This window comes from Rhinatrema bivittatum, chromosome 2 (genome assembly GCF_901001135.1).
Source record: "Rhinatrema bivittatum chromosome 2, aRhiBiv1.1, whole genome shotgun sequence".
NCBI lineage: Eukaryota > Metazoa > Chordata > Amphibia > Gymnophiona > Rhinatrematidae > Rhinatrema > Rhinatrema bivittatum.
In genome coordinates, this window is record NC_042616.1 from 86,746,173 (window position 1) to 86,763,146 (window position 16,974).

At 42.2% G+C, this 16,974-nt stretch overlaps 1 protein-coding gene across 3 annotated transcripts in view; it reads right to left on the reverse strand.

Moving 5' to 3' along the window:
* Nucleotides 1-16,974, reverse strand: part of ACVR2B (activin A receptor type 2B) — a 476,102-nt gene that overhangs the window by 9,660 nt on the left and 449,468 nt on the right. For all 3 annotated transcript variants that reach the window (XM_029588414.1, XM_029588416.1, XM_029588415.1), the window contains 2 exons: nt 14,716-14,854; nt 8,748-8,878 (listed from right to left, as the gene is read on the reverse strand). In XM_029588414.1, the coding sequence (XP_029444274.1) occupies nt 8,748-8,878; nt 14,716-14,854 (270 nt within the window). The remainder of the gene's footprint in view (nt 1-8,747; nt 8,879-14,715; nt 14,855-16,974) is intronic.

Sequence of the window (16,974 nt, forward strand, 5' to 3'; positions counted from 1 at the left end):
TGAGGGTCTGTAGAGGGTGTGTGTGTGTGCGTGTATGAGATGAGTTGAGAGATTGTGTGTGAGAGTGAGGACCTGAATGTTTGCAGAGACAGCATGTGAGAGCCTCTGTGTGTGTGAGAGAGACAGCATGTGACAGTGAGAGCCTGTGCTTGAGCAAGACAGCATGTGGGAGTGAGAGACTGAGTGTATGAATGATTGTATGAGACACAGCATGTGACAGCGAGAGCCTGTGTGTGTGAGAGAGAGAAATGCATGTGAGAATGAGAACCTGTGGGTTTGAGGGAAGAAGATGGAGAGAAAAGAAACAGAAAAAAAGACAATATAAAAGGAATTGGCAAAAAAAAATATGAAAGGGAAGGTGGGAAAAAATAAGAAAGGGAAGGTTGGAAAAAAAGCCTGTGACCAACCAATTAGAAAACGAAGATCAGACAGCAAAGGTAAAAAACAAAATAAATTACTTTTTAGTGATTGGCACATGTAATCTTTGGGAATGTGCAAGAATAGCACTTTCTCTATGCGGATCTCACAATGTACAAGATCAGCATGGAGAAAGTGGAAGCCCACGGGGCTGCACAGAGGAGGCAGCAGAATGGGCTTCAGTGCCAGTAGCAGCAATCGGCACCTCCCCAATAGCCATGCGGCAGCAGTGACAGTGGCAGCAGAGGAATGAGAGAGGTTCTGATGTTGCTGGCAAAAGAGAGGGGGGGTCTGCCTTTAGTGTGTGCATGTGTATGAATGGGACTCTGCATGGGGGTGTGTGTGTGAATGCATAGGTGCCTGCCTGGGGGTCTGTGTGTGTGTGTGAGAATGAATTGGTACCTGCCTGGAGGATGGAGCGGGAGTGGTGTGAGAATGACTGGGAGCTTGCCTGGGTGTGTGTGTTTGTGTGTATGTGAGGGAGCCAGTGAGAGTGAGAGCATGAGTGTGTATGAGAAAATCCAGGGGAGTAAGAGTTTGGGGGGGGGGGGGGGGGTGGAGGGGGAGAGAGTGTTTTACTTGAAGATTTAGCCAATGAAATTCAGCAACAAAAAAGTCACTAAGCAGGTAAGGTAAAGAATTATTTGTTTTTGCTTTATTAATAAATACAGAATATATATTAAAATTATAACTTTGTTATTAATATTAGAGCTACAAATATCACAAAATTATGGATTTTTCTAGAAGTGACACACCACCCGAGTTATGCTCGTTTTTTTTAATGAATTTTGACACCCTGAGCACAAAAGGTTGGCCATCACTGATCTATGGAGTGAATTTTCAAAGGCGTTACGCACATAAAGGTAGTATATACTGTAGCAATTTCAAAAGCTCATTTATGCGCATAAAATGTTTTCAAAATTCAGTCTTATGAAGTGAATTTTCAATAGAAACAAGTCTGATCACATAGAGATGGCTTCTGGCAATAAAATCAGCAGGTAATCTGTGCTTTGCAGGAGCCAGAATATTGTCTTGAATGGAAATAATCGTGAAGATCTAGCAAATGCAAGAGATAGATGGCACTGTGTTGTTAAAAGCTGTATCATTATCTGTCAGCCTTTTAAGATGTTCAGCTGAGAACTGTTACACTTCATACTTGTTCCTGTTTTGCTACTGGACTGCAGTAAGTTTTGACCAAATAGGGATATTGGAAAGCAGCATCACCAACTGCCATTAAAAGCAAGGCCTGCAGGCAGGCCACTGGTTCCTTTGCGGTCCATGTGGGCCTAAGAGAAAAAGAAAGGGATTTGTTCTTGATTTTGGGGGGTTCTGTTGAACTTTTATGATTGTATTATAATAGAATTATATGCTATCATGTTGGGATATCTATTCCAGTAATCATGAGACAAGATTATGTTGACAATCGTATTGACAATCATTTTCATTTGATTTGAAAGCAGAAAAATAATTGTATTCTCCTTGTTTGTTGGCGAAAAGGGTTAGGACAAGTTAAAACACTGATAAGTTTAAGGAGTTGTGGGAAGAAGTTTATCAAAGTACACATTTCATTAATGCTGACTAAGCACGGTGGCTTGGTAGGACTCAACAGTGAAGCTTGTTTGTGATATTGTGGCTCCTGGGAAAGTTGATTTTAGGAAACAGTGTCATTTTAATGCTCCTAGTTACACTAAAGATCATATGGAACTGAGGAAAGTCTTGCACAGAGTGAAAGAAGCCCGTTTAAATTGAGGTGTGATGAACTAAGAGCTCGATATGCTGTTACTTTATCCAATTACAGAACTGGAATTCTGGAATAAACCTTGAATAAACCTTTAGAATTGTTTTCTTTAGTTAAGAATATGACAAAGCTATTAGAGTTGAATTTGGTATTGCTTCCTGATTGTGATGAATTGCCAAGATTTTTCAAGAAAAAAAAAAAATCAATAAGTTGACAGATTCTAAAAATTTTCCACCTACCGGTAACTGCAAATGAGAGCTTCAACAGTGTTGTTGGCTCCACTAAAGTGGAGAAATGTTCAGCCCATAACAGACAAGAGAACTGATGGATATACTACCTAGGATTAAATAATGTTCCGTAGTTTGGATTTTTGTCCTCTCACAATTTTTAAGAACATGATTAATGTAAGGGGTAAAACTTTGGTGACATTATTTGTCTTTAAAGGAAGGCGAAGTACCTTGTGTTTTAAAGGAGACTGCAGTTAAAATTACTATAAAAGATCATAAAATGTCAATCTTTATCCAACTATCATCCTATCTCAAATCTTTGTTCAGCTACTAAACTCCTTGAGAATTGGGTATTGGTTCAGTTTGATAAATTTTGGATGAACATCAGATGCTGGACATAGAACAATTTCAATAGAATTTTCAAAGGAGTTATCATGTTAATGCAACATACTAACCTAGCAATTTTCAAAAGCCATTTACCTGCATTAGATGCAATTCAATTGCATATTATTGTATCAATTTTCAAAAGCCCACTTACTTTATTCTATTTATTTAAAACTCTTCTATACCGTCGTTAAGTTAGATAACCATCACAACAGTTTACAGCAAGGCACGATAGTGAAAATATGAGTGGTATAGAATACAAATTAAACATGTGCCATCATAGTACGGTAACAATTTAATACAAAAAACTGTGTGTGTAAGTTAAGCTTGTCTGTTGGGAACATATTAGGCGGTTTGAATTTAACATTAATATGCATTTGTAGGTTACAAGTAATTAAGTTCTAGTTTGGTGCGTCCTTATCAATCAACTGGATTTCTCCTTCTCTTTATAAAAAGCTTGTTTAAAGAGCCAGGTTTTCAGATTGATTTTGAATATTTCAAATTTCTCTGCAGCCTTATTTTGAGTGGCATGGTGTCCCATAGCATGGGGCCAACCAGAGATAGTGCTCTTTCCCTTACTTGCATGAGGCGGGCTGTTTTGACAGAGGGGATAGTTAGTAGAGCTTTATTAGCAGATCTCAGGTTTCTTTGCGGGACATGTACGCACAGTGCAGTGTTAAGCCAGTCAGCTTTTTCATCGTGGATTAGTTTGTGAATTATGCATAAAGCCTTATATTGAATTCTTTGTTCAATTGGAAGCCAGTGTAATTCGGCGAGTGTTCCTGTAATGTGGTCATTCTTTTTTTTGCCAGTCAAAATTCTAGCAGCTGAGTTTTTTAGTATTTGCAGTGGCCGAATTGTAGATTGTGGTAGACCTAAAAGTAGGGAGTTACAGTAATCTGTGCTTGCGAATATCATTGCCTGTAGAACTGTGTGGAAATTGTCAAGTGTTCTGAGAAGACTAAAACCTCTCCTGATCATTAGTTTCGCGTATCCTTCTTTTATTTTCAAGGAGATGCATTTATACGTGTCAAACCAAAGTTGTAACCATTGTAGATGCTTTTGAAAGTCAGGCCCTTAGATTTTAGAGCTGACCATGGCCCTGAAACATTATTGCTTGCTTTGGGCCTTATTTACTAAGGCTTTTCTCCCATTCATTGTTTATGGGAAAATGCTTAGTAAATGAATCCCTGTGTTAGATGATGTCAACTGGAATTTGGAGTGTAAGAAATCTGGAGAGATGGCATAGTAAATAAGCCTTTAGTAATTTTTTTTGTAATATTCTAGTGCATTCAAGAATGCATAAACTCCACAGGCAGAAGAATTCCACAGTTCTGGTCCAGCAACTGAGAATGTCTGTTTACGGACATCCACAAGATGAATGTGCCTGCTGCACAGAGGGAATGTCAAACAAACCTCTTTGTGTAGAGTGCAATATTCTCGGAGGATTAAAGATGTAGTATTTGGTTAATCAATTGAAGAGAGTTATTTTTCAAGAGCTTGTGTATTAGCAAGGTGATCTTATAATGGATCCTCTTCTTAATCTTAATGCAAATCCTTCAAAGTTCCCGCCTCCCTCGTTCAGCTATTAAGCGAGCAATGGAGTTCTGCAGTACCAGTAGCACTTTCAAATGAGTCACAGGCACACCCAGCAGCAAAGCATTATAGTGGTCTAAAGTGGGGAGTTGTAAGGCTTGCACAGTTAAGCAGAAATCATGCCTATTCAACAGCAGTTTCGGAGATATAACTAACCAAAATTTAACATATTCAAAACTAACACTTGCTTCAATTTGAACACACATATGTAAACTGGGGTCTAAAATTACCCTCAGACTTTTAACTTGGGCTACCACTGGTATAGAAACATTCAATTTGTCAGAATGCTGAAGAACCATGACTTCCATCTTTTTGACGTTCAAGGCCAACATATTATGCACTAAGCAGCATTTATTTACTGATAAATAAATAGACACCATTTCAAATGTTTCATCCCAGCATGATAATACAGAGAGAAAAATCTGTATATCATCTGTATATAATTGTATCTGTCACAAAGCACAGCCAATAATTTACGAAGTGGTCTCTAGAAAAGGTATCCTCTGGAGACCATTTCATTCTCTAAAGAGGAGTTAAATTAGGGCTCTGACCCACTGCTCTACTCCTCTGATAACCCATCCACATTGGGTAGGTTATCGGAGTGGGCAGGATCTTGCTCATCTATCTAGGGGGCACAGCTGAACTGAACATCTGCTGAAATGCCCAAGAGATAGCACATAGGGATGTGAATCGTTTTTTGAGAATTTAAAATATCGTCCGATATATTTTAAATCGTCAAAAATCGTTAGAGGCACGATACAATAGGAATTCCCCCGATTTATCGTCAAAAATCGTAAATTGGGGGAGGGGAAGGGGGGCGGGAAAACCGGCACACTAAATCAACCCTTAAACCCACCCCGACCCTTTAAAATAAATCCCCCACCCTCCCGAACCCCCCAAAATGTTTTAAATTACCTGGGGTCCAGTGGGGGGGGTCTGTATTGCCATTTTGCAATACGGCCTGAGTGCAGGAGGTCGCTCCCGGACCCCCGCTGGACTTTTGGCAAGTCTTGTGGGGGTCAGGAGGCCCCCCCCCCAAGCTGGCCAAAAGTCCCTGGGGGTCCAGCGGGGGTCCGGGAGTGATCTCCTGTGCTCGTGACGTCGGGGGACGGGAACCAAAATGGCGCCGGCACTACCTTTGCCCTGTCATATGACAGCCGTGGCCCGAGAGTGGAAGATCACACCGGGACCCCCCCACTGGACCCCAGGTAATTTAAAACATTTTGGGGGGGTTCGGGAGGGTGGGGGATTTATTTTAAAGGGTCGGGGTGGGTTTTAGGGTTGTTTTAGTGTGCCGGTTTTCCCGCCCTCCCCCGATTTAAACGATTTTAAAAAAACAAAACCGCGACGATCAGATTCCCTCCCCCACCAGCCAAAATCGATCGTTAAAACAATCGATCACACGATTCACATCTCTAATAGCGCATGTTCATCTAATGTTTACTGATCTGTAACGGGTCACTGGTGCTCAATGCTAGAAGTGCACAGCACCTGACAATGATTTCCAATGCGGCAGCAGCACTTGATATTGACGCGTCTGTGTGGATGCCCCTGGTACCACCCATCGTTGGTATTGTGGCGCCAAGCATTGATGTATCAGCACACCTCAGCACAGCTGTCTACATTGACGCCCATGCAGTAGTGCATCTTATCACCCTCACTGCAGTGGCACCCGACACTATCTGTGGTGCCAGGCATCAATTCTGTCAGTGGTGCACAATGCCAATTACATTGGTAGCTGATTTCACCAATGTCATCAGTGCTGGTGATTGCTGAAGGCGCTGATTCCATTGGCACCCATGGCAGCCAACATTGCCAATTCCATCAATGCCAGCAGCAGCTGGCTCCAATTCCCATTCCACCAGTGCTGTGGCTCTTAGTGTCGATTCTTTTGGCACTATAGCACTCGGCATCGATCCTGCTGGTGCCATAGTGGTGATTCCTATTACTGCAGTAACACTTGGATGCGCATGGGCATCCAATGTCTTCGGGGAATGGCACTATCGGGGCATCAGCTCTGCTGATTGCTCCCATGCTCAGGCTTCCCAGTGCTTCCTTGAAGGCTGCCTTGCCGAGACAAGCTGGCAGGAAGGCATGAGGGGAGCCAACATCATCCAGTGCACCAGAGGTGATAATTAACTTGGGCTTATAGAGACTTAGTGCATCTCTCAAGACTGTAGGTTAGACTAGCTCTCCTCCCCATGGGAAGTATCCTTCATCCGGCACAGCTGTTCTGGATCCTTCGTATCATGTTTTTGACTTATGGGGCCTGCAGTTTTCAGGGCCCCTGAATGGGTGGGATAGGCTTCTTACCCCAAGTTTTGGGACTTGCCTGGGAACAGATCACAGTGTCTGGTGGCCCCTCCCTGTGAGGTTTCCACCCTTTTTAGATAGGGGTCCAGCCAGGGGCTCTGAGATACATCAATCTACATTTTACGTTTTCAACTCTTGAAGTGTAACAATAGATTATGCTTCCAAGGCTACTAATGACAGAAATAACGCTGGAGAGCCGGAAGTGGGTAAGTGATGTATCTCATTCCTGGCAGGGTATTTTGGGTATCAGAGGGGATTGGGGCGGGGACTTCCTGGGACTCACACTGAAGGTAGTTGGGGGAATTCAGGGGGGGGAGCCATATTTTATGTATATTTATTGAGCCAGGTGTGGGGGAGGAGGGGCAGTGCAGACCTGCAGACTTGGACATGATTTCATATTTAGGAGGGGCTTGGGTGGTGGGAATGCATGGTCTGACAGGGACTGATTTGAAATTTGAGAACAGAGGAGATCATCATTTCTTTTTGGTCTAAACAGCTACTTAACCGGATATCTTTTGAAGATATCCAGTTAAGTAGCAAGTTATCCGGCCACACAAGGCTGGATAAAAAAAAAAAAAAATTTACATGTAGCTGGATAAGTTTAGGAAAGCATATTCAGCGGTACATTTATCTTGCTGAATATCTTGTCCACTCACTGACTTATTGAATATTACCCCCAATAGTAAATAGATTTGGCAGAAAGTTATACATACTACCATACCAACTAAAATCAGACTAAAAAAAAGATGGCAGTGCTACATCTACGGCTAGCCCAACATTCATGCATAGGAATTCCTAAAGAGCTAAACTTTTAAGATTTTACGAAAGGCCAGGTAAGCAAGCACATCTCCCTAGCTTCCAAGGGAAACTTTTTCCAAACTCTTCACCTACTTTTATCCATATGGACGGCAATGTTCAAAAATGTAGTTTAAATACAGCACAAACAGATACACTCATACATGGGACACAAGTAGAAGGTGAGCTTGTTAAGAGTATTTCTTCTTTAGTTTTGAGTGGGATAACAAAGGTACATGCTAAGGAAACAAAATAAAGGAGAGACATTTTACTAACAAATTGGCTGACTGAAAACTGTCCTTCCTCAATGCGGCTAAAAGTGTGTGTGTGCTGTTTCACAATGTGTGAGAGAAGGTGTTTTGGGGGTGGTGGAGGGAAGAATGTCTAGGCCAGGGAAGGGAAAGTTGATCTTTTCAAAGCTCCTGTATAATTATCAGGCACAATTCTACACACTTGAAAAGCAGATGCAAGTATCCAAATGTAATTTATAACCCTGACAATTTTCAATGGGAAATCCTTCATGTACTATCCCTTTCAAATCTAGTGCAGAGTCCACAAGCAAAACAAGGACTCATGGATTTTTCACTCAATGTGGGAACTCTCAAAACTGCTCCCCACTTACATGGGCAGAAAAGGCAGTGCACATATGCTTTTCTGAGTATGACTGTCAGAATGACCAACACACGACCCTAGCAAATTATATATGGAGACATTTTCCTGTTAATGGATGTAGTTCTGTTAGTTGGATCCAATGTACCAACTCATCTATCATGCTACGGCTGGTTAATCTTTATCTTCAAATGTTTTTATTGTGCGACAACTAATTGTACACAGTTTACAATAATTAATAGTTATTAATGAATGCTCTTAAACAGCATATTCTTTATCTTATTTTTCATTTTTTTCTGCCCAAGGAATGGATACATCTGTGATATTTTGAAGTGCAATGTACCTAAAATGTAACACTCAAAAGTTAAAAAAAAGACCTGCAGAGCTGACATGAAAATTTGCTTAAGGTGACCTCAAAAAGCATATCAGTTATCTTTTAATTTTGCATCCTGACAGGAGTCTGGTTTCTACTATACATGTAATACTTAAAAAGACAATATTTTAGCAAATGATTGACATACAAGAGAATATAATGGTAGATGAAGAAAGTAAGGCTCATCTAACCTGCTTCCTTTTGCAGTGCCATGCACGACTTTTGAGCTTTTATCATTTACAAAGCAGTTTAAGACAGCATAAAAAAGAAACTCAAGAGTGAGAAGATAACTTACAGGGTGTTTAAGCCAGTGATCCTTGAAAACTGGCCGCATCTTCTTGTGAACCACAATTTCCTGCAGATCTTCCAGTGATGGGTGTTGACCAATCTCCTCCTCAAATGGCAGCGTGTACTCGTCAACAGGACCTGTGTGATGCACACAAAGACTACAGAGCTGCTCTCCACGGAGTCTACACAAAGGACTCTATTGTGATTACATAATATTGTCCCTGCAATACTGAAATGTACTGGTTATGTAATACAGGTGTTTACTACTCCAGATAGAGGGGGTAGAATATGGTGGAATAATGATCTCCAGCTCCATGTTTATTAGTGCAAGAGATAGACACAGCAGAAAACAATTCTCAGATTTTCCTTTTGTGATTTTACAAAATCACAAAAGGAAAATTTAAATTCATCCTCCACTAAGCAAAAAATATAAATTCCAGTAGCAAGTGACACTGAATAACTTGATGTTACTGCCCACTAAAACATATAACAAACAGTTTTTTTTGCTGGTAATGCTGTTTTAAAACAGACCACAAACTACCATAAATATATACAATCCAATTTGCAAAATGGGCATGGGCACTGCACAATGGGAAAGCTCCATTCTCTCATGTGCCACCCTTTCCACTCAGATTACAAGCTTTTCAGGGAAAAGAACTTCTCACCCGGGGTAGATTTTATAAGAAGCGTGCAGGTGTACTTTTGTTCGCACAACCCTGCGCAAACAAGAGTACGCTGGATTTTAATAGATACCCGCGTAGCCGCGCGTATCTTTTAAAATCTGGGGTCTGTGCGTGCAAGGGGGTGAACATTTGTGCACCTTGAGTGCGCCGAGCCCTGCGTGCGCTGCCCGTTTCCTCCGAGGCCGCTCCGATTTCGGAGGGGCCTCAGAGGAAATTTTTTTTTGCTCCCCCCCACCTTTCCCTCCCTTCCCCTCCCTAACCCACCCCCAACCCTAACTAAATCGCCCCCCCATATTTATTTTAAAAGTTACGCCTGCCGGCCAGCTGCCAGCGCACCATTCCCCAGCCCGGGAGCAGTTTCGGAGGCCTCGGCCACGCCCCTGGAACGCCCTCGGCCAGCACCACGCCCCCGACACGCCCCCAAGCAAAGCCCCGGGGCTTTGTGCGCGCCAGCAGCCTATGCAACATAGGCTCGGCTCGGGCAGGTTTTCGGGGGGTACATGCGTATCTTATGCGCGTACCCCTTTGAAAATCTGCCCCCCACTGTTTACATGACAACATTTATCATCCTCCCTTATGTGATGATGCATATATTTACAATAACTTATAAAATGATAACACAGTGGAGCCACAAGAGGGGGCCAAGAAGCCCTAAGAAGTAGATTTTAAAAGCCTTGCACGCGCAAAAATGGTCACATAAGTGGGCTGTGCAGGAGCTACGTGAATTTTAATTAGCCAGGATAGACGCAGAAAAGGGGCAGGGCATGAGCATTCCAGAGGCGGAGCCAGCACAGATGCACATAACTCCTAATTTTCCTCAGCCAGTGAGTGTATGTTATGTGCATAACTTTGCTACATCTCCTCGTTAGGCATAGGAGAGAAAGAGAGAGAGAGAGAGAGAAACTCTTTATAAGGCTCAGCCTGATACTCAATATATGGTCCATTGTAAGCGGGCACTTTGATTCAAGATGAATTTTCAGGAGGTGCGTTGGGGTCTTACAGAAACATTCAGAGGTATTCACTGTGAAATTGACATCATTTAAGAAATTTAAACTTTATAATTAATGAAGAGTTGATTTGTACAAAGACTTCAGTGTACAAATCAACTCCTCTTGTTAGAATTTTCATCGCTTATAAGGTCTAAAATTCTTTAGTGATGTCAGTTTTACAATGAATACCTCTAAATGTTCATCAGATACTACCACACCAAGGTCCCTCTCCCAGTCTGTGCGCATTAGTCTTTAACCGTCTTTCACATACATCTCTTTTGGATTGCCGCACCCCATATGCATGACTGCACTTCTTGGCATTGAATCCCAGTTGCCAAATCTTTGACCACTCTCCAACATAAGAACATGCCATGTCGGGTCAGACCAAGGGTCCATCAAGCCCAGCATCCTGTTTCAAACAGTGGTCAATCCAGGTCATTAGAATCTGACAAGTACCCAAAAACTAAGTCTATTCCATGCTACTGTTGCTAGTAATAGCAGTGGCTATTTTCTAAGTCAACTTAATTAAAAGCAGGTAATGGACTTCTCTCCTCTAAGAACTTATCCAATCCTTTTTTAAACACAGCTATACTAACTGCACTAACCACATCCTCTGGCAACAAATTCCAGAGTTTAATTGTGCGTTGAGTAAAAAAGAACTTTCTCCGACTAGTTTTAAATGTACCACATGCTAACTTCATGAAGTGCTCCCTAGTCTTTCTATTATCCAAAAGAGTAAATAACTGATTCACATCTACCCGTTCTAGACTTCTCATGATTTTAAACACCTCTATCATATCCCCCCTCAGCCGTCTCTTCTCCAAGCTGAAAAGTCCTAACCTCTTTAATCTTTCCTCATAGGGGAGCTGTTCCATTCCCCTTATCATTTTGGTAGTCCTTCTCTGTACCTTCTCCATCGCAATTATATCTTTTTTGAGATGCGGCGACCAAAATTGTACACAGTATTCAAGGTGCAGTCTCACCATGGAGCGATACAGAGGCATTATGACATTTTCCGTTTTATTCACCATTCCCTAATACTTCCCAACATTCTGTTTGCTTTTTTGACTGCCGCAGCACACTGAATTGACGATTTCAATTTGTTATCCACTATGACGCCCAGATCTCTTTCTTCGGTTGTAGCACCTAATATGGAACCTAACATTGTGTAACCATAGCATGGGTTATTTTTCCAATGCTATGGTACCACTCCCATTACCAGGGATCTATTGAACAGGTCCTTCAGTGGACCCACCAGCATATCTCTGAGCTCCCAGTATCCTGGAAGGTACCTCATCCGGCCCATGGCCTTGTCCACTTTCAGTTTTCCTAACTCTTCCCATACATTCTCTTCTGTAAACGGTGTTTTGTCTACTCCACCCCCATCCACTGTCTTGTCAACTAGCAATGGTCCTTCTCCAGGGTCTTCTTTAGTGAACACCGAACTGAAGTATTTGTTTAATATTTCGGCCATTTCTTCATCTCTCTCCACACATTGATCTTTGTCACCTTTCAATTTCACTATACTACTTTGGACCTTTCTCCTTTCTCTGATATAATCTGAAAAATGTTTTGTCACCTCATTTTATCTCTTTGGCAATCCTTTCTTCCACCTGACTTTTTGCTTTCTTGATTTCTTTCTTCATCTCCTTCAGTTTCACCAGATATTCTTCCCTGTGTTCCTCTTTTTGGGATTCTATATAATTCTTGAACGCTCTTTTTTTTTTTTGCCTTTATTTTATCAGCCACATTCTTTGAGAACTAGATCGGTTTCTTATTTCTTTAACTTTTGTTTAACTTTTCTAACATATAGATTTGTTACCTCTGTAATTGTTCCTTTTAGCTTGGCCCACTTTTGTTCCACCTCTCTCATTTTCTCCCACTCTTCTAGTTCTACTTCCAGGTATGTACCCATTTAGACAAAGTCCGTATTTTTGAAATTCAAAACTTGGGTCTTTGTGTGACCTCTCTATATCCTATTTGCAATATCAAACCATACCGTTTGACAACTGGTGCTCAGGTGGGCACCCACCCGGACACTAGAGACAGTATCCCTGCTAATGAGCACTAGGTCAAGTATAACTCCCTCCCTCATGGGCTCCATTACTATTTGTTTGACCACAGCCCCTTGAAGGGCATCCATTATCTCTCTACTTCTGGTAGATTCCACAGAAAGGATTCTCCAGTCTACATCTGGCAGATCCAACAATCAACACTTCTCCCTTCTTTCCCACCTTTTGGATGTCTTTTACCAGATCTCTGTCTAGTTCTTCCATTTGAGTCAGAGGCCTGTAAACCAGTCCGGTAGAAATGGATGCACCATCTTTTTTTTTTTTTTTTTTAGAACGGTCTATAATGCTTCTTCTCTCTCTCACATTCCTTGCAGTTCAGTTGCTTGGATATTGTTTTTGACATAAAAAGCTACTCCTCCCCCTTTTCTGTCCTCTCTGTCCTTCTTTAAGTTATAGCCTGGTATGACCATATCCCAATCATGAGGTTCAGTGAACCAGGTCTCTGTAACAGCAACTATGTCCCAGTCCGCTTCCACCATTAAGACCTGCAGGCTGGGAATTTATTGCCCAGACTACGAGCATTTGTGGTCATAGCTTTTCAACTCATCTCCCTAGGACTGCTGCTCTTTCTAGTCATCTTTTCTGCTATTTTGAGCTGACTGACTTTGTTGTTTTCTTCTCCCAATTCCTGTATTGCTTGGGGGTAACATGGCAATTTCATTGACCACCTCCTGCCACCCCCGCCTTATAGTTTAAATGCCTCATAGTATATGCTCTGAATTTCTCACTTAGCATTCTTGTAGACCATCCTTACAGTACAACCTTTTACTATTCCACACACGGCCCATCCACCAATGTAACCAAAACCACTTGATTTATACCATGCTTTGAGCCAAACATTGAAATTATCCAAATGGGAGAGCCTTTTTAAATTAACAAACACAACTGCTTAATACAGACTAGCAATATCAATACTTGGGAAAATAGAGATTTCACAGTGTGCAATACAGAAATGCAGAAGAATATCACCAAAAAAAGCAATCTATAATATGGCTAACTTTACATTTTCAACTGGGCACAAGAACATGTAGCAATATGTGCCTCCTTGCAATCAATTCTGACTGACGGGCCAATACAGAAAGAAGTGCGGGAGAGCCGTCGAGCGCCCGCTCTCCCAACGTGCGCACAGGCCAGTGTCCTGGGCGCACGATTCAGTATCGGCCCGCATGCAAATGAGGGCCTGCAGTAAAAGGAGTGGCAGCTGTCAGCGGGTTTGACAGCCGACGCTCAATTTTACCGTCGTCAGTTCTCGAACCTGCTGACAGCCATGGGTTCGGAAAATGGACGCCGGCTAAATTGAGCATCTGTCTTCTAACCCACGGGCCAGGGGCAGATTTTTAAATTTTTTTTTTTATTTTTGGGGCCTCCGACTTAATATCGCTATGATATTAAATCAGAGGGTGTACAGAAAAGCAGTTTTTTCTGCTTTTCTGTACACTTTCCCAGTGCTGGCTGAAATTAAAATATGTTGCTTCGCTGCACATTTTGCTTTCTGTATCGTGCGGGAATGAGTAATAGGCCCATCAACACGCATTTGCATGTTGCGGTCGCTATTAATTTGGGGGGGGGGTTGGCCTTATTACCCCTTACCCTTATAGGGTAAGGGGTAATAAGGCCAACCCCCCCCAAACGTGCTATTACCCCTTACCCTATAAGGGATAAAAATAGCATGTCGAAAACACGCGGCCAAAAGCGGGCTACCAGTGCGCTCCACCGGAGCACACTTTACTGTATCGGCCCGTAAGAAAGTTCTTGATGACCCCCTGCAATGCACTATGAGTCACCTGCCCCAAAGGAGAAAAGCCCAATACTTTTTTTTTTTTAAACAAACACAGCTACTTAATACTGCCTAACAATATCAATATGTGGGGAAAAAATAGAGATTTCAAAACATGCAATACAGAAGAGTCTCTCTCTCTCCCTCAGCACAAGTTAAGATATGCACGTAAAGACTGCAGACATTGTGCGCAAAATTTATTTTAAAGTATGCATATACTTTATAAAATAGTGCATATTTTAATATATATTTGTATTTTAATATATATTTATATAATATATATTTAATATATATTTTAAAATAGTGTGTGGCAAGATACGCCCATTTATGGGTGCATGCGCGGCCCTTTTAAAATCTACCTGCAAATATAGTGGGAAAACTCTATTGAAGGAAGCTAAATCTAAGTAGTTATTTCTCCAGCAGCAGTTTGGTTCACCCACAAGAAGCAACTTACCGTCAGCTGCTGTGCACCTTGCAACAATCTCCCACAATACCAACCCCACAGCATACATGTCTATTCTCAGGAAGGCATCTCGCTGGAAGTTGATTGCTCCTTCTAACACCTCAGGAGCCATGTATCTCCTCGTTCCCACCTGAAGGAGGAAGGAAGCATAAGATTACTTTCTTCTCAACAAAACCCATGTCAAAAGAATAGATCTGAGACAGAGAGATCATGACTGTAGAACATTAACCAAGCTACATACTCAGGCTGCAAACTGTGAAGGTTTATAATAATCTGTATCTGTGATTTACTCACCAGGAGCCTCACTTGTTCCTGTGCAAAAGGCAGTGTACAGGTAATAAACTATAAGTGAGAATATAATTGGGCTAGAAACCAAGGTGGCTCCTTTTCGAGACTACATTTCCAAGCTTCTCTAGCAACTAAATTCTGGCAGAATCTGAGCAGGGGAAGAGGTGAGACAGATAGAGACAGCACTGCATCATTAATAGACTGTCAGGTACCATAAATGGAGGGAGGAGAGAGAGAGACAACCTGATGAGGAGAGAACAAGAGTAGGCATGGAGGAGACCCTGGATAAGAAACTGACTTAACCACAACTCACAAAGTTAAGGCAAATGCTAGAGTTAAGGGGGAGACTCTTTTCCTCTAATGTTTGGGACTTTGAGAAACCAACTTTAAAAAAAGAAAGGGACTTGTGCATAGGTCTTCCTGCAAAATAGACAAAGAAACTTGAGCTGAGCTAATACTGTGTAATATATAGTAAAGAATATATTGCTACCTTTCAGAGGTTTAAACTTTAAGTGGGAAAATTACTTATGGGAGCCAGGCTCCATACTGAAATCTTGCAGCAACAAATTTCTCCGAAATTAAGTTAAAGAGAAAGGTAGTTAAACCACTAACACTGGGCTGGAGATTGTGTACCTACTTGCTAATTAATATCAGTACACCAAGCCCTTTAATTTGTGGCATAAATGTTCTATCTAACTGAGTGTTTGTAAGTATAGGTTTTTTTTTCTACCAAACTGTTGTAGCTAGGTAATTTAGTTGTGGGAACTGGGAACTTGTGATGAAGTCAAGCTAACTGATGTTAGTGCACAGGAGCTTTAATTACTGAATTGCTATACTTTATTCCTGAATGTTGGCAAGAAAAGGATATCAAACTAACCAACGGGCCGATACAGTAAAGGTCGTGAGAGAGCGCCCGCTCTTCCGGCGCGTACACAGGCTACTCTCCTGTGCGCGAGATTTAGTAACGGCCCACATGCAAATGAGGGCCTGTGGTAAAAAGAGGCGCTAGGGACACTAGCGAGTTTGACAGCCGACGCTCAATTTTGCCGGCGTCGGTTCTCAAACCCGCTGACAGCCACAGGTTCGGAAACCGGACGCCGGCAAAATTGAGCATCTGGTTTTCAACCCGCGAGCCATGGGCCGATTTAAATTTTTTTTTTAAATTGTTAATTATTTTTAACTTTTGGGACCTCCGACTTAATATCGCCATGATATTAAGTCGGAGGGTGTACAGAAAAGCAGTTTTTACTGTTTTTCTGTGCAGTTTCACGGTGCCGGCAGAAATTAACGCCTACCTTTGGGTAGGCGCTAATTTCTGAAAGTAAAATGTGCGGCTTGGCTTGCATTCACAAAAAAACAGGGAGTAGCTTGCTTGTTATGGCGGTTACTATCCCAAACCAAATAAGCCTGATACTTCACTTTCAATGCATATCCAGCATAGCTCTCTGCTTCAACAGCAGGGGAGAAAGACAGACACTTCACGCATATCCAGCATAGCTCTCTGCTTCAATGGCAGGGGAGGAAGACCGATACTTCACGCATATCCAGCATAGCTCTCTGCTTCAACGGCAGGGGAGGAAGACCGACACTTCACGCATATCCAGCATAGCTCTCTGCTTCAATGGCAGGGGAGGAAGACCGATACTTCACGCATATCCAGCATAGCTCTCTGCTTCAACGGCAGGGGAGGAAGACATATCCAGCATAGCTCTCTGCTTCAACGGCAGGGGAGGAAGACCGATACTTCACGCATATCCAGCATAGCTCTCTGCTTCAACGGCAGGGGAGGAAGACATATCCAGCATAGCTCTCTGCTTCAACGGCAGGGGAGGAAGACCGATACTTCACGCATATCCAGCATAGCTCTCTGCTTCAACGGCAGGGGAGGAAGACCGACACTTCACGCATATCCAGCATAGCTCTCTGCTTCAATGGCAGGGGAGAAAGACCGCTACTTCACGC